The following is a 19,483-nucleotide window of genomic DNA, read 5'->3' on the forward strand; positions in this document are numbered from 1 at the left end:
TTAACAGACAAAAACTTTTTTTTCGTGCTTTTTAAAAAAGACCATTTGTCAATAGACGATATTAACATTAACATATATATATATATATAATAAGTGAGAAATTTTACTCTCAAAGAAAATTTAATTTTTAAAATATTTGAAAAGAACGGAATAGAGTAATATTATCACTATCTCTCTCTCTTTCCATTAAAACCACTTTGTCATAGTTTATTTTCGTTCGTTCTTTGATAGTGGATTAAATTGCATTTTGACATCGAATCATATTACATTCGAATCACTGTACAATAGATATAAAAGTGAATTTCAGACAATTCGTTTTGCTCGATCAACTTCATTTCGTTTCTAAAACGTCTTTTTTTCTCCCATGATCCTTTATATCTTTTTACGATCGTGACCAACGATCGGACGAGACTTTGAACGTTAATGACAACGTATCATCGATTTTCAATGAATAATTAACGAAAGATTATTACTGGTGGTATCCACATTCGTAACACTTAAAGACCATGATCTGACGTCATAGAAAGAAGAAGTGGGACGTCCCAGTTTCATTAAGCTTGATTATTTTATTAGATACGTTGACACGTTTCAAATTTTTTTTATCTGATATAGATAATATGTTAATCGTTTAAAAATGAACGATTAATTACAAATATATCGTAATTAACCTTGTATATCGAGTAGTGGCACATTTTAGCGTTTATAATATTTTCATCTTAATTTTAATCGATTTATAGTAATTGTTCTGATACTTTTAATTATAATATAGATTGAATTGGTGTTCAGGTGATTCGATTTTTTTTTTTTTTTCATTAACATTTGAACCATTATCGAAAGCAGTTGTACTTGTAAGTATAAAATGAGTGGCCTTGTACAATAAACGCAGCAGAACAGTTTTCTTCGAGGCATCGAGACTCTTGAATTACGTCTTACTTTTTAATTTTAATAATGCGGTGTCTGCGGTTGATTCATGCGTTTTGAATACAATTACAGAGTGCATAGATATAATACGATATGATGTAATTATACTGTATATCGACTGTGCGTAATGTAATTGTATCGTCTATCGCCTTTTACAACCTTTATCCGAGTCATTCACTTCGATTTATAATTTTTTTCCTTTCGTTTATAACTTTCGATAAATTACGATAAATTATCGACAAATTATCCACATATAGAATATAAATCTTTTGAATAAAATCAGTCGAATAGAAATTTTTTAATATTCTGTATATTCTTCCTCTCTTTTAAATTCTATGGAAATAAATTGCTCCATATATATTTCTTCACTATTACTCGAATATCATAAATTTTCATTTTACGTAGTCATAATTCATTCATTCGTTTTCTATAGTAACAAAACCAAATAGATATATCGTTTATAACATTTTAAACAACCTTGTTTCTCTTTCAAGAAAGTTGAAAATTCTCATAGACTTAGATACGTGTGTGCACAGCACAGAATGAATGGTATAACCTTAGGTAGCGAGATAAGGTAGCAGCTTTGTCTCAGAATTCACGAAACTGGTATAAATCTGTTCCAGAACAGTGGTATATACAAGCTGTATACCAAAACGTTATGTTAACGAAGTTTGTAAAGACAGTAAACGTGTACAGCACGTGTACTCCTCTCCTTAACGATATCGCAGAATTGTACACACAGATGATGTAATCGTTCAGATACGACATTATTAACATTAAGTTTCTCGTATGACGCAAGACAGAGAATCTAAGGTCAGATTACCAATTTATTACGTTTATTATTTAAACTGTTTAGAAAATTATTCGACGTATTATTTACAAGAATTATTTTTATAAGAATATGATACTTTTTTTTTTTTTAATCAATTTTCAAATTTTCATTATTCTCATTATTCCAATCATTTTTCACATTACTTCTTCTGATATCGGTGAGCATCGAATCGAGAGTTTCGCGAGAGTTGACCGAATTTTCAAGCCACTTTATGTTTATATCAATAATATTTGTATTTAAGTAAGCATAATATTATTCCAGATTGCTCCGCTGAAACTTGTTACATTCCTGCCTTATCGTTCTAACCATTAATTATAATTCCATCGCATACATCGTTTATAACATCGCAATTTCAAAAGGATAAGGGAAGAAGAAATGTAAGGAATAATGACTCGTTGTTTATGAACAATTTTTCAAAAAGTATCTAGAAATGTTTCCTTCATTTACAAAACGTGAGAGAGAGAATAAAAATTTTAAGATATTTCAGAGTAAATAGAGGAAATAATGTAACAAAATTAATGCTGTACACAATATTTCAAACGACACTAATAAATAAATGCTTTTAATATACGATTGATTTGTTCGGTACAACTATAACGGCGAGCCAATCGAACGGAAGTTAGGATACACGAGCGATCGTTTGTATTAATTATCACGCGTCACTGTTACCATTTCTGTCCTATTGTAGTCGAATAGTTTTTCAAATAGCATAACTCAAGCTGAATATTATCATTGTCTCGCAAAACATCTTCAACGATTAAAAGATACATCCCATCATTATACCATCAAAAATTTCATTCGATCGATAATAAAAAAAAATCATCCTCTCTCTCTCTCTCTCTCTCTATCTATCTATTTATCTATCTCTCGTTAAATCTAAACATATTACTTAATATTAAAAACAAATTATTTAATAAATAAACGCGAATTTTAATCGAATGAGAATTGAGAGCCAATACGAATAACGACAAGTTCAACATTTCCGTCCTCTCTTAAACAAATCGCGAGCCGGTGAATCAAAACGTTCGAACGATCACGTTCGAATTCAGGACATCCTGTGTACGTCATCGATGTCTCTATCGATAATTTACCAATGACTCATACACTTCGAGTTCGATCTCGAAATAATGAGCCAGCAATTAGCCGGAAATAAAAAGTTTGTCCTTCCGACCGGTCCGTGGCCGGAAGTTAGGTAACGAGGAAACAAACCTTCGCTCCGTCCTTTCTTTTTTCTTCTTTTTTTCCCCTCCTTCCCTTTCTCTCTCTCTCTCTCTCTCTCTCTCTCTCTCTCTCTCTCTCTTTCTCGAGCTCTCATTTCGATATTTGTTCCGACATGCGAAATCTATTACCGTGTCAAGCAGTAAAATCAACGACGATGCGCGCGCTGGCCGATCGCCAAATTCACTTTCGAAGATGGTTGACGGTGGAACGACATTTATGCTCGTCTTTTTTTTTTTTCTTTTCCTTCTCTTCAAGTCGAATTCTTAAGCATCGCTCCGCTCGTCGCAGTATTTGGAATTTTATCCTTATCTTGTTAAACGAATTTTTGTAGAATTTATCGAATTTTTTAAAATATATAGAAACGTTTAAACATTCGACTTATCGCGCAAAAATGTGTTTTGTACACACGAGATTATATTTGAATATTTTTACTCGGCCTCGAATCGATATGGAATCATCGTTGAATGTAATAAGACGATTAAATTGATGTCGCATTTTCTTCCGAAAATAAATCTAACTGCGGAAAATTGGCCGCGTTCCCTTGCACTTGAATGCAGAAATACTTCCTTCAACTTCCGAGACATCATCGATCATTATAATCATCTTTGTACGTATACGTAATATAAAGATAGAATATTTCCAGAAATTGCTCAATCGTTTGTGAAACGTAAACGTGATATTACGGATAAATTAGATTACAATATTTTTGTTTGAATAAATATTATAATAATTCTAAATATTTATTTTTTTTTTTAAATTTCGATTAATACATGGAACCGCAATTGCGAAACTCAATACAATGTACAATTCTCACATAAGCAGATTTCTAAGATTACACGAGCTTTAAATTCGAAGAACGAGAACTACTTTCTTCCCTGTACCTTTTTTCTAAAAATACCAATTCTTTATAACGAAATAAACTAAATTGTTCTTTCAATTCTTTTACCCGCGTAGAGCACATTAAAAATATAAATATAAAACAAATTTCATTCGTCCTTTTTATCATTTCGTCGAAAGAAAAATTCAGATTTCCTCGAAATTTCGATATCGATGTATATATATATAAACTCATTTACGAAAAGATTATTGAATAAAGATTATTACTCAACTTCGCCAAGAAAAGAAAATTTCGAATACGACACATCAAACACGCGGAAGGAAAATCATCCATTCGAATGATCCCATTCTTTTTTTTTCTTTTTTTTTTTTTTTTAATAAAACAGGAAAAGAGAAAGTGATCGCATCTGAATGAACGTTTCGACATCGAATGAAATTTCTTGTTACAATCTCTGTGCCCCTTTTCAGCCCTTACTCTACTTTGTGCGTGGCAGGCTGCTGCATACCGTGGTTGTGCACGACCCTGCGCGCTCGTTGATACGACGTGTTTTGATTAAAGGGAAGGGAAGCTCTCGCAAGAGACTCTCGTTAACCCGTTCTTATCGTTACGGAAGAGGGCTTTGATATAGGACTGCAAGAACCGGGTTGGATAGCAGCAATTTACCTTAGCGATGATTAGAACGGCGGCCCTCGTGAGAGAGGCCGGTTCGAAAAATCCACGATGCACTTATGTTGCACGCCAGCCACGTCGTGCACGTCGTGCACGTGCTCTGAAAATAGCGGTGGCGCGACGCGGAAATACAGGCGGCGAGACAGTTTTTTGAAATGGTAAGTGAAGTGGAAGTTTTCACGGGTTGACACGATAGGCAATTTTGGAAGTTGAAGAGTTTTGGCAAAATTGGGAATCGGGATAATATAATGGGTGTTTCAACGGTGTGACAAGATCTAAGATTGTAAAGATTGTATGCATAGGTGTTTGTATGCATTATTGTTGCTTTTTTTAAATAACGATTTTAATTAGAGATTAAATTTGGAGAAGATGTGAGTAAATGTTTGAATATATTTCGTTGTGGATTGGAGATGATAAAACGATATATCGTTGACATATTTTATTTTTGCGCCTCTTGAAATTAATTCCGCCTAGTTTTTATATTTTATGTCGCGAGTATTAAGCTATTAGGCAGGGTTCTTTTCTATTATTTTTTTTTTTAATTTTTTTCTCTCGTAATCTCTCTTATTCACGGATTAAATTTTTAACGTATGTTTTTTTTTCTCTTTTAAAAATTGCTCTTTTATAAATTCTATTATTTTTTTTTTTTTTTTTTTTACGCAATTACTCCAAATTTTAAATCTGTTTTATATAACATTTATATAAATAACAATTAAATTCATTGTAGATATAAAAAATTAATGGAAATCAGAAGATCATATCTCAAGCACTTTTAATAAAATTCTCTCGTGTGTATTGTATCATTACTACAACATCTAATTAAAATAACAATTTCAATCACAATAATACAAACAATAATACAAACGCAACTCCTACGTTTAAAATTTAATTTATCTCGCTTGCATTGTCGTTAAATTAAAAGATTGCGATAAAAAAAAAACAAATGCACTGCATCCACGTATAAAACAATTAATTTGAAAATTTAATTTATCTCTAATTTCATTCTCGTTACGAAATAAAGCAAACAAATACGCGCATCTACATCGTTTAAGACGATGTTAAAAATAAAAATAAACGCGTCCACGTCCACGTAATCGTCTGAAACAATTAGATGCAAGATTAATCCATTTTCTCGTTCACAAAGGTCGTTCGAATTTCGCGGCATATTAACAAATATGGCGGCGATGTTTAAACGAAACTCGGATTCATAGGGGATGGCACTCGCCAATTGTTACAATGCCAACGTGAAATGCGGCGTATCGCCTCGCGTCTAGCAACAAGTTGATGTTTCCTTTTACATGCAAACGTCCGCACGCCGAGATCAAACCGATAGTTACGCGACAAGAACTGCTAAACACTTTCGACTTAATGCCAACAGTTTCAACAGGAACGTGAGCAACGTCGCCAGAACGAACTGCGAAACGCGCTCTGAATACACGCCGGGTGAATGGTTATATTATAATATCCATTTCATGCTCGAACACCCTCCGCTCGAGGGAGACGTATAAAGAGATTGACTTTCGATTCCGTGATTTAGATGCCATTTTATTTGCATTTAAGTGTGAAGATTGTCGAAGAACAGTGGTAAAATTAATAATAGTAGATACTTTATTATTATTATTATTATTATTATTACTTAGGTGTGATTCAAGTTGAAAATAGTAGTTTCTTAGGAAGATGCCAGAGGTTTTAATTTTGGATATGATTTTGCGGAATTTACCTCGAGAGTTGAGATTTTCAAACGTGTTCGTAAAATTCGTATCTTTCGTATTTGGGGAAAAATGGAAGATACAAATTTAGGAATGTTTTCTTGAAGAATTTTCAATGATATTAACGTAGCACGACCTAGCTTTTGAAGAAAGTTATTACCATAAAAACCATAGAATTATTCGAGATAGATAAATTTGTCCAATTGACCAGTGGAATGGAACGTCAAACAACTTTGAGCGACCCCGTAGACAAGTCGTCGTAGTTTAGCACAAATATATTCCATCTGTACACAATAAATCAAACAAGTACTCCATCAACATGGTGAAAGCATCGTTAACGAGCGTACCCTCTATTCAAGTATCTCGAGATTAATCTTTCGAATATAGTGCCAATTCCTTTATTTAGAACATTTTACACGATGGATCATTTATGAAGTTTATAAATTGCAGAATAATTTAAAAATACGTAAATTTGCGTAATTCTTAAGAAAAAAAAAAATACTAATAACTTTCAAGTCATCATACGATGCATTAATTATTACGTAACGTAGTAATGAAATAACAAACAAACGTGGTAATCCTATTATTAATGCGCCATTCATATTAATACGTTTACAATATCATCAATTATGTAATAAGCTTTTCCCAGCTTACACGTATCCCACATTAGCCAACATATATGAGTATTTAAGCTCAAAGGGTTCTACTTTCTTCCCGTAGACGTTGGGCATGCTACCAATCCTGTGTAATCCTTCCTTTATCTGATAGTAGTCACCACTAAAATACGATCTTCCCACTAATTCCCAGACACTTTCAAGGCGGATATACCACGATCAAAAGAGTTTCATTTTGCTTTTGAGAATCGAGCTCGACTCTGTCTCTTTTGAAACCCAGGAATATTTAAGGGATGATCATAATCTATCTCCCCTAATCTACCCGTCGACTTGATTAATAGATGATTAAAAAAACATAGCTTTTTACTTTTTTTTCTTTTCTTACCTAATCTTCTAATTTGTATTTATTATTTTTTCACGAACGATATTATCAAAATAAGAATTAAAGAAATCACAACGCTTCGACTTTCAGTCTACGATTTCTGTTATTTTTATGGAATATTATTCTGCGTGCGTATATATATTTTCCCACACGTTTTATCCATTCATTCAGTTCCAAACTTTTGAACTCGTCGCCTCGATAAAAACCAACTTTCAATTGTCAAAAGGCAGTGGGGAGAAAAAAGATCGGTCAAACCAAAACAAAATCTCATTGTTCTCCTGAATCGCTTGTAGCAGCCCAGTTTCGTGTAAAACTTTGTCGGGAAAGAAGACAGTACCAATTATCTCGGCCTCTGAAAGATTTTCAGAAGTAGTTGACGATCGTCCCAAGGCAAAAAAGGCCAAAGTCAAGTGAGAAAGAAAAAGAGGAGTCGCTTCAGAGACAGAGATTCGCGGCAGAGCTTTCAGCTGATTTTCACGAGACTTCCTGGTCGAAGGCGCGCCGCTAATCTTTTTAGCTGAAAGCCTGTCACCGAGGACCAACTGTGTTACTGTTCTTCCACCAAGAAGAGACGACTTTTGATCAAAATTATCTCCCTCGAAATCAAATTCTATCGATTCTATTCCGCGATAATTATTTCCTTCTCTTGCAATTAATGCAAGTTTAACGTATAACTTAAAGATCTGAGCCGAATTTAATTTATAGACAAGATTTGGAATTAAAATCACATTAAAGTGGTTGCTTCCGAATGCACAGTGTATCATATGGATTATAAAAAAGAAACAACAATGTTTTCTTCTTCAAATGATGATACTAATTTAACAAATTCAAGTGAAAGCTAAATAGTTACTTCTATCAACAACACAATAATATTGCAAGAAGAAACTGCAAAATAATCACAAATATTTGAGCGATCCTCATAATCTGTTTTCCAATCTTACTTACAAGTTTCCACATTAATTAAAAATATCCAAGATAATTAATTTCAAATAAATAACGAATCATTGATTATGTTAATCATAACTCTACTTCGAATCATTTTCTCTTCTGTTTCTATTTTTTTTTTTTACAACTATTTTTTTCAAAATACTTACAAAGATACGAATCGATTCGAACATTCGAACTTATTTGCAATATAATTGATCCCGTATACTCCTTCAAAATGGAGTTATTAAATATTTGCCCCACCTCTTCTCCTGGTGAAATCCTCCTGAGTATACGTCGACGCATACGAGCTGGATATAATTAAATTCACGGTGGTTAAGTTGATCGATGCGGGCGACACCGTGTTGATTTTCTTTGAAATCGCGCGTTCCGTGCGTTCAAATGGGGGTAGTGGATACGAATGAGGGTTGTGGTATATATAAATGAGGCGCAATGGCGATACAGAGAAGCATCGTAGATAGTTAAAGAGAGAAATTCGAGTTGAGCCCAATAATACGCTGTTCAAAATTTTGAATGAACGGGTATTATGGAAATATTCGTGTTGTTTGTCTAAATTGAATGAGAGAGAGATCAGAGTAAAAGGGGAGAAAGAGAAAATATATGGGTGCAAGTGTGCAATACGAGTCTTGCAATTGGGTCAGGCTATATCTCTGCTCCGTTAGAAAAATAGAAGAAAAGAAAAAAAGGCATGTGGGACAATTTTACTCTAGGTAATAACAAGTCCAATATTCTTTGACGTGAACATTTTTTTCTCGTAAATTTATCGAGAATGTATTTTAAATTGACAGATTATTAAATAATATAAAATAAGTTTTGAAAGTCTTTTTTTGAAAAGAGTTTGTTTAAAATAGAAATATTGGTTTAATCGTGGAATGTATATATTTCTGTTAATATATGTATCTAATATGATCTTCTAAAACGCGATGATAATTTATCAAGACAATTATTAAATTTGTTAGGATTTTTAATTTTTAATCCTTTGTTTTATAATCTAGTTGGGTTTCTAGGATAATTGAGACGAATCTTAGAATTTCGAAAATTATTAAATATTAATTATTAAATATTGATTCCCTTGATTGAATTTTACAGCAAAGGATTAAGAGAATTTAAAACACGTGGGGAATATTTATAAGAATTATATTCGCAAGATAATCGAATTCTTCCAGTTCATTTAACTTCAAATATTTTCTCGAAGAATTTTATTTTCGTGTCGTGAAAGCGCATTTTTTTTCCTTTTCGCGCCTTCCTTTAAAAAAAAAAAAAAAAACAAAAATGCCGTTTATTAATTACTACTACCAACACGAGATTAACGTTCAGTTAGCGCCAAAAATAATACACATTCATCATGAAGTAATAGTGCGCACGTAGTGAAGCTTATCGTGATTGCGTTTCGTGCTCACAAACGGTTATTCAACAAAGGAGAATAGTGCATGCACAGCAGTTTTGTTTTATGCGCCTATTTGCAGACTAAAAAGCCATTATTTGAATTCATAGCGTGTCCTAACGAAGGATTGTACGAATTTAATATAGATTTGCTTAAAAAAAAAATATGCCAAACTTATCGAAAGAAAACGATAATTATGTAAAAATCAATAAAAATTATGTAAATAGTATTCGAATATTCTTTCGACTATCGATAAACGATCAATTTTTTCGTCAAATTTCAGAATTAAATCTCGATAATTATGTAAATTAATAAAAATTATGTAAATAGTATTCGAATAGTATCCTTTCGACTATCGATAAACGATCAATTTATCGTTAAATTTCAGAATTAAATTTCGTCATATTTTTATTATCTATGTTGTGTATTTTCTACACAATTTTTTTTTTTTTTTAAATATCTATTAATAAAACTCGTACGTGATAACTGGAAAAAGATAAATATTTGGCAACAATATTTTTCCAATACAGTTTGAAATTGTTTAATTCAAACAATAATTCGTAAAAAATGTTTTTCTAAAATTGTTCCGAGTTTTAAAATGATTAAAAGTTCTTTTTCTCTCTCTCTCTCTCTCTCTCTCTCTCTCCACAAAACGAACTTTCGTGTCGTCTCGAAATGATACAATTTTAATCGCGCTACTTTCCATCGAATTAATCGAAGTATCGTTGATTAGTCACCGACTTATTCGGTTTATTCCCGGATTGCAAATTCGTTTGCGACGTTATCGAACGATAGCTGAAATGTCAGCAAGCGTTTAAAAGCCACTTTAATCCGACCTTTATTTCGTTGGGCATTTGGTTGAAATACTCGGCTCGAGAAATCACTAAAAGCTTCAAAGAGCGCGTAATCCAATTTCCGATGAGAATTGAACACCCGCTATATCTAACTACCTACGTGGACGTGACCAAATTTTCAATGATACCCACTCATTTATTATTCAAACTCGTATTATTCAATAATAAAATTTAATAAATTTTCCCGAATAAACCGATAGAAGATCTTAAAAAAATTCTCTTATTTTCTTTTTCTTGCTTTGAACGAATTATTAAATTATTTAAATTACGTTTTAATATATATTTCTTCGGTCAAACATTAATCTCATAAATTCGTAATTCAATCACGTAATTAATATTCCTGAATCTCAGAAGATTAAATTAAGTTATAACTTCGTAATTAATCTTTAATTGAATACGATCCCTGTACCGATGATTTTATAAAATCTCTACTACAAATTTCTTATAAAGTCCAATATTCTTTACGAATTCGAACGGGGAATTTTTATCTCAATCGGACAATCCCATCAAGCTATTGCATTTCAGATTCGTCAAACACGGAATCCTGAAATTCTTCCCTCACGGTATATAATACAATCTAAAATCGTGAATCGTTCGTTTATTAATATTATTACTCGACAAATCGTCGAACGAGAGTAAACCACCCATCATTTGAATTAATGATCAGATTTTCACATCATCCAAACTTCAATCGTTTTTTCTATTCTTCCTTTATTTAAAAAAAAAAAAAGAAGAAGAAGAAATCTTAATACCAGCTCGACCACCGTTTGTATCAGATTATCCCAAGCGAATTCCAGAAGGATTTACAGCATTTGCCGCGCAAGAACACACGAGGGAGCCATCGATTGAACCTGCGTTTATTTCGCTCTTCTTTTCCTTTCCTAAAATTCTCCCGCGTCCATTCTCGACCTCGTGACGACATTGTTCAAGATAAAATGTGCGTATAATGTTTAACAAGCCTCGATAACACGAAAGTTTCGTCGTAATGTCACCGGTGAATATATTTCTGGGATATTACGCGTATATTTCCGGGAAACCCGTAAATAAAGCAAGAACAGGTTGAAAAACGAGGCGAAAGTTGCTTAAAGTTTTTCCATTAAGAGAATAATGTCTCTGTTAACGTGTTAACGATTAAGAATATTTTGACGATGGGGCGAGAAATCTTTTGTATCCTCTCTTTATGTATATCTATCTGTTTGTACAATTAGGAAGAAATGTGTCTCGGCGAAGTAGATATCTTAATGATGCCGTTTCTTTGAACGACCGTGTTTCCTTTTCAATTAGCTTGCGTAATTAGTCGAGGGTTTTAGGAATAGCTATTGTGCGAAATATTCGAGGCGTGAATACAAGTTCGATTACGTGAATTAGAATCGTGAATTAGTATTAGGTGTGTCTAGATGAAATTATTAATTGATCCTATAAAATATAATTCTAATAAATACTACTACTGTAATTATTCGTATTATTTCGTGACATTCTATAGAAAAGAAATATCTTGATAAGATAAACGATACGTGGAATTGATATAACGTTGATACATAACATTTATACGAAATATTATACGAAAAAATTGTTCGTATTAATTATCACTCGTCAATTTCATCGCGCGATTAAGCAATTAATTTCGCAATTAGACGAGTGTTCCTTGGGAAAACGAGGAGAAAGAAATCTATTATAATTACTTCCACTACGTGGAATCGTTCGAAAAAAGCAGAACGCATCTTTGCATTCCAAAAGCAGACAAGAACAAAACATGAAAGTTCTCGTTTCTTACCTTGCGTGCCCCGTTCCTTTTTCTTTCGCCGCGGTCTCCTCTTTTGCACCTTCTCCGCGTAATTAGACGACGACGAATCATCGCGTCCCGCCACTTCCTGCTTCTCCGCGACCCTCCTCGCCTCCCTCTGCCGTCTCTTCAGCAACTCGTACACCCTTTTAAAGTAATCCCTCGCGATATCCTCGTTCGACTTGTTCGTCAACACACCCTCGCCGTTCGAATAATCGAAACTGTCGATCGATCCATCCCCAACGACCTCCCCCTCCTCCTCCTCCTCCTCCTCTTCCTCCTCCTCCTCAACACCTTCCTCGATCCCCTCGCTTCCATCCACGATCTTGAACGTGTCGCTCTTCTTCACGTTCGATCTCGCGTACAATTCCTTGTAATCGTTAAAAGTCTTCTTAGGAATCGTATTGTAACCGCAATCAGGCGAATTCACGTTGGACGAGTGATTCTTCCCTCGAACCTTGACGAGTACGTGATCCTTGGTCGGGGAGGCATCGACCTCGTTGCCGACGACGAGCGGACAGTTCTCCCCAAGAGTGCTGGTACCAGCTCGGCCTTCCTCGTTCGCGGAATCGTTCAGAGAGATCAGAAGCTCGGAGGAATCCTCGCGATCATCCCCTGCTCCCCTCCCATGCTCGCCCCCGAGATTTCTCATCTGCGCACGATTCGCCACGCAATCCCTCAGATTCTGACAGATCTTGCAATCGTGGAAAGTGCATAGATCGGTTTCAACGTCCTCTTCTTCCTTCACCCCCTCCGCGTCGCGACGCAACCTCTCGTTCTTCTTCCTCTCCTTGTACTCGCGCCACGTCTCGTCCATCACCGCCGTGTCCTGCCTCCTCCTCGCCACCACCCTCCAACGATCCCCCTCCTGCTCCGAGTCCGCGCTCCTGCCACCCACCAACGCGTCGCTCCTAGTCTTTCGGTACGGCTTCCGTTTCTCGGCCGAGTCCCTCCTCGTCTCGAAGCTCAGTTGTCGACCGCCGCCCTTTCCCGCCGCCTCGAGGATCGTCTCGCTCCTCGAACGTCCGTACGCTTTTTGCCTAGACTTATCCCTGGAACAACGAGACCCGTTGTTGTCCCTCGTTGACCATCTCTCCATCTGCCTCCCTTTCTGCCTGTCCCTCTCCACAATTTCCCGATCGAACCTGATCACGCTCGTCTCGCTCCGCACCTTTCGAGTGCGATAACCCCCCTGCTCCTCCGCCTCGCCGTAACACGAGTACCTCTTCCGAACCGTCGATCGTTCCAACTCCATCCTCTCCTGTATCTTCCTTCGTAGGAACGATCTTACCCTCTCCAATTCCTCCTCCTTCTTCCCCTCGCTCCCAGCTTCGTCGCCCTCCCTCCGTTCTAAAATTTCGACGGGCGACGCGTTGCCCCTCACCTTGTCCTCCATCGCCGTTCTCGACCTCCCCTCCCCTTCCTGAGGGATGGCTTCGCCTCTCGGACGACGACGACGACGACGAGCCTCGTTCCTCGGGTGTTCCTCCTCCTCCTCCTCCTCCTCCTGCTCCTCCACGTGGACCAGGCTCGGCAGCGTCTCGCTTCGACTCCTCAGGTAAGCCTTCACCTTCTTGCACCTCTCTCTCGCGATCTCCTCGGCACTCTTGCCCGACGTGTCCCTCCTCCCGAGATCGTCTATGATCTGTTGCCTCAGGTAATCGCCCATGGAGTACTTGCTCGAATCTCTCCGCTCCTCCGATCTTCGATCCTTCCTCCTCCCCCCCTTCTTATCCCTCTCCTTCACCGATACCTCGCTCCTCGATTTCGTAGGCTTGTAACCGAACTGGAAGGTGCCAAACTTGCTGCTGAACCCGTCCACGTTCCTGTTCCCCTGTTGGACGGGGGCAGGCGGCGGAGGGCTGGACGCGAAAGAGGAGGACGCGAAAGAGGAGGAAAGCTTGGAGGACTGTCCCTCGCTCGTCTGGAACTCCTCGTGCGACTTGAGGCCCTCTCGAAACGAGCCCCTGGCCCGCTGGGCCGTGCGCCCACTGGTCTCGACCAGAACGCGGCCATCCTTGTCCAACAGCTGGATGACAGGAAGCGTGTCCGCGGACGTGGTCAGCTCCCACTCCCAGTTCAACGGCTTGTCCAGCTTCAATCTGATGATCGGTTCCGTAGGTTCGTTCGAGGACGTGGAATCCGGATTGACCAGGCTCGACGACGACGTCGCTGTTATAATCGGGTGACCGTTCTTCATGTTTCCGGTTCTCGAGCCGTCCTTCTTCTTCTTCTTCTTCTTCTTCTTCTTCTTCTTCTTTCAGAGGTTCGATCACCTCCCTTTTTGGCGAATTCTTAACGATTTCGCAGAAAAGTTTGGTTTTTTTTTTTGGCTTTTTGGATCGATTTATTACTCGTGAATAAGCGTTATCGGGCGATTTTTAAAAAGGGAGAAAAGGTGATCGTGGAAATTTAGTTAGTTTTTATCGTTTGATCGTTCGATTTGGTCGAGGTTTTAAACGCGATGCTGTATACTCGCGTTATTTTGTGTATATAAATTGTTGTCGAGTGAGAGGAGGGTCGGCGCGTTCGTTTTTCGATGAAACTGGTTTTCGATTTTCTTCTTGGAAATAATTTGGGAGGAATGCGCGGTTCTTTGGTTAATATTTTGAAATACAGTTTTCTTGTACAAAGTTGTATTTGTACAAAGTTTATATACGATCCTGAGTTTCGAAAAGTAAGTTTCGAAAAGTAAAACTTTTTATATTGTGCGTGATTAAATGATTTTGAACGATTTAAACTTTGCGATCAGCAGTTCGACGTTTAAACTTTAGGATGATAAGAATCATCTTCGCCATTATATTCAAATGCGAGGTTTGATTTGAAAACACGCGTGAAAGGTACTTCCATAACTCGAAAGCGAATATCAACATTGAGATATTCATTTAGAAATTTATTCGTGTCGATATTTCTTTCCACCGTGAAACGTAAATATTTGGAAATATCGAAAAATATATTAAGAAGGTGTTTTGTTCTCGTACGATGTTAATACGACGTTTATTTACCATGAAAATTTCAAAATTGTTGTTAGTCCTCTCAAACGAATAATGGAAATTCATTCAGTTTTTACTATTCATTTTATTTCTTTTCTCGCTCTAAAATTATTATAATATCAAGTCAAGTTCACTTTATTGGCCACTTTAAGAATTTATTTTTAAATTATAAGTAAACATTTATTTCACAATTTTCGATAAACGTATTCCAATGTATTCACTTTTCCAATTTTTCACTTTCAAATTACTTTACAATCAAGCGTTTATTTTCCCATTTTATAAAAATCAAAATTTCCAATTCGTCGAGAAAAATATTCTTCCCACTCGCTTCTTTCTCCTTTTCCTTTTAAATTACTTTGAAATAAATCCAAACTTGCAAATATTAAAACGAGAAAATATTTTCACTTAAAGCAAAAGTGTTTCCCGAGAAAAAAATATCCAAATATTCTCATTCTCTCGCTTCTCTCTTCGCTCTCCAACATTTCCCCCCTTTTCCCTTCGAGTCGCGTTAAATTAGACCCGTTTCTTCCAACGTTGAAAATATATATTTTCGAAACGAAAAAAAAAAAAATAATAAAAAATAAAAAAATAAACAATAACCCCACCGTGGAAAAATCACTGAGTCCACACGGTGCCGAGTTTACTCTAATCCCATCGCGATTAATCATCGATCGACCGCCAACGTATCAGAAGAATCGAATCATCGTTCGTTCCATATCCGTCCACAGATCCGTTTATCCAATTTATACGAATCTCTTGCAGACACGGCCACCAGCATGATATCCGCTCCGCGATCGTGGATTATTATTGTTCGAATCGTGGATCGAACGAGTTAACGTCTCTCTTGCGTAACCGCGACCTCAGACGCTTGGCAATCTGTCAGAATCGAGTTTGGCTTTGGGATCTTTTTCCGAAACGGTCTCGTACCATCCTCCCGTGTTCCGTTTTATGCTGCGCTCGCGTTTAACATTCACGGATTCACGCCCTCCCAGTTCTTTCTCCACCGTGACGTGTCGACTCACCGAGTGGGACGAGCTTCGAAACGTATGGAGAGATGCTTGTCGCCTCTTGAAAAAACGGGTAACGCGACTTCTACGTGAGAATAATGTGGGCCGGTGCGACGGTCTAATGGCGGAGCATGGCAGAAAAAGAAAATTTATTTATCCGAGTTCTTTCCTTTTCTTTTTTTTCCTTTCTAAACTCTCTTACTCTTACGTTAAACAATTTCTTTTCGATTATAAGAAAAAGTTTTCGTTCTTCTAATTTTATTTCTTTTCCTCCTATTAAATTCGAAATTTTTAATATTAAGAATAAAAGTAAAATTTAAGGAAACGATTACAGGACCTTCTTTGTACACAATGAATTTATTTTCTAATCGTTCCACACTGGATACGATTCACTTCTCCGATCAATTTTTCACTACTATCACGAAACCACTCGCGAACGAAAGCCAGTTAGCGATTCTTTCACTAATCCAACTGAGAATTCGAGGAGAATTCGATCACGAGCGAATCGAAGTGACCGCTATACCAGCGAGCTGCCATCGAAATAGACGTCTGGCAAGAAACGGTGGAGCAACGTTCACCGTTCGTTTGTGCATCGGTAACTGGCGAAGAAATGGCGGGCGGTTCGCGGCCGACGCCAAAGTACGCGTGTTTACAAGCACCCGGTTATAAATAATCGCGCGTGAAATCGCGCTCGCCATCGAGATTTTTCCAGCGGGGCTGCCCACCAAAAATCCCTATCCCTCCTCTCTCTCTCTCTCTCTCTCTCTCTCTCTCTCTCTCTCTCTCTCTCTCTCTCGTTCAATACCACCCAGAGTTGGACGCTAACAGGTTGAAAAATTAATTGGTTAAATAATCTGAAATAATGTTACGGGTTTAAGTTATGAAAATTAAGTTAACGGATTTCGTATATTTTTCCTTTTATCGATTATTGAGATAGAAATGTATTTTCACGACGTATATTAATTTAATTATAATCATTTATGTTATATAGATTTTTTTTTTTTTTTAATAAAATAATACTTATTCGTAGTTGTTTATAGTTGATACAATCTCGATCGAGTTTAAGTAGCTTCGAGTAACGAATTGCGCGAGTTTAATTTATGTCGAAGTCGACATTATTCTTAACTCGTACCGTTGAAATTCTTGTCCATCTCTGCCCACGCAGGCTTCCAGGAATGGAAGCCCCGATTCGCTAACCAAATATTACAGGGAGGAACAACAGGAGGCCGATCTTGGTGGAAGATCAATAAACGAAAAGATGAAGAGTGGAGGAGGAGGAGGAGGAGGAGGGAAGAGTTTTTCACAAGGTTCCCTTCTCGCGCTGTTTGGTCGTGGCAGTTTGAACTGGTAAAGAGGAAGATGAAGGTGTCCCGGTTTCCATCGAGAGCGACACTCGATGTACGCGTCTCGAAATATCTTGGAAGATGCAGTTGGTCCAAATGAAAAACTCGTCGCTTGGGCCAATACGCTCGTCGATTCTTGACAAACGGCCAGGTGAACGTCACGGTTGGGGAGTTGGAAACGTTGGTCGACGAGTGAGAGTAGACTAGTCTTCGAGGAATGGAGAGGAATAGGTACAAAAGTAGTTAGGTACGAAATTAATTTAACGTAGAGTTATAAAAGTAGGTAATGATTGATATGATGTTCTTGAAGATTCTAAAATTAAGTTATTAGATTTTAGTTTTTGAACGAAATGGGATGGAAGATGTGAGAGAGATGTGGAGCTATTTTCACTCTGTCTCTCTTTATTTGAATGTAAATTTCTAAAAGTGTATATTTTTTATCATTTAGTGTGATATATGGTAAAAGATCGTTTAAGTACGATTTTATTTATTGGAATGAAGTTTTTAATAGTTGTGAAGAGTATTGAAGGTAAGATTATTTTGATGAAAATAGGGAACGGTCGTCAACGCGTTCATTGCCAAGAACAAAGGTAACCTAAAATATGTTTCTCGTCTATGAATACAGATTTTACAATACATATAACGGGAAATATGTGTCAATCGTTATTGCGTGTATATTATTCAACGCTTTGAAGGAATACGACCGGAAGGAACAGACTGTCAATTACTTTTTCATTTTTTCACTAGGCCCCAGAAGCATTTCGCTATGCCATATTTAGAATAAATCGAGAATAGATAGACCTAGAAACGTTGAAACGTAATTCTGACCTAGTTCACAATCGGAGATTGTATCACCTATTAAATAGAACACGAAGATCTTTTAGTCTAGAGGAAGCTTTGACAAGCCCATCTTTGTTTATTTTCCATTTTTAACATCTTGAAAACAAGTGCTTTAATACATCAAACTCAAAAAGGAGAAAAGAACTCGTCAAGTCTCAAGATATATAAATTTCCAATTTAAAAATGACAAAATATAATTTTTATATTATCAAATTCCCTTTTCCAAAAAAGAAAAAAATTAAAATTAAAAATATTAAAGCAACCTGTCTTAGAAAAAAAAATTTCAAAACACGACTTGTCAAACTTTTCTTTTTGCAAACTCTTACCAAAAATTAAATCAAAAATTCACGAAAAATATGTAATATATTCTCCATTAAATTACATAAACCATTTCTCCCTCCCAAAAGAAGGACAAATCTTAAAACGAACCCTAACGAATTCAAACGATATGGAAAGAATTAAAAATCGTCCTCGAAACTCAAGACGCGAGAACAAGTTTGTTCGTTCGTTCGTTCGTTCGTTGGATCGATCGATCGATCGTTCTATCGATGATTATCGAAGTTGAGACATCGCGCGCCCCTCGTGCGACTCGCTTACGAGCCAGCCGCGGATTCACTGGGCCTCGCTTCGCCGCCGCTGCTTGTGAAAACCCACGCCTCCATCGTGCCGATCCTAAAATAAATCCCGTGGGATCTAGTGGATAGGATGAGGGAATGCAAGCACGTGGGATGTGTCACGAATATCGCGCGCTCCTGCACGCTCCTATCCGCGCGCGAGGCATGCACGCGAGCCCACCGCCACTCGCTTCCAACCGCGGGAGTGGAATTTTAAAATGCCTCGCTTCCATGTTTTTCTTCGTCGAGATAGGTTCTCAGGAATATTGACCGTTTATTGATACGTATACTCGAGTATGTTACAATTGGATTATGATTTATAATATAAATTTTGATATAATGTTTATTCGATACATATGTTAGTTGGATTATATAATAATTATAAATATTTGTAGAATATAAGAATATAAAAAATTAATAATAAATTTTAATAATATTTTTGTAGAATATAAGAAACGAAATTATTGTGGAAGTTTTAGATGATGTGTTTTATAAATAAGAGAGAGATTTAATAAATGGAATAATTTAAAATCT

General features: G+C 36.7%; 1 protein-coding gene across 4 annotated transcripts in view; it reads right to left on the minus strand.

Annotated features, from left to right (window-relative positions):
• The window catches only part of LOC122719870, a 176,542-nt gene that overhangs the window by 143,083 nt on the left and 13,976 nt on the right, over positions 1-19,483 (minus strand). The window contains exons 1-2 of one of the 4 annotated variants that reach the window (XM_043946090.1): positions 18,662-19,065; positions 12,144-15,488 (exon numbers count right to left, since the gene is read on the minus strand). The exons of 1 other annotated variant lie outside the window; for it this stretch is intronic. In XM_043946090.1, coding sequence (XP_043802025.1) covers positions 12,144-14,352 — 2,209 coding nt within the window. In that variant the 5' untranslated portion in view covers positions 14,353-15,488; positions 18,662-19,065. Of the gene's footprint in view, positions 1-12,143; positions 16,871-18,661; positions 19,066-19,483 lie in introns of those variants that run through there. 2 more of the 4 variants (XM_043946089.1, XM_043946092.1) reach the window with 2 other exon arrangements.

This window comes from Apis laboriosa, unplaced genomic scaffold, assembly GCF_014066325.1.
Source record: "Apis laboriosa isolate Shangri-la unplaced genomic scaffold, ASM1406632v1 scaffold9_cov152, whole genome shotgun sequence".
Taxonomy (NCBI): domain Eukaryota; kingdom Metazoa; phylum Arthropoda; class Insecta; order Hymenoptera; family Apidae; genus Apis; species Apis laboriosa.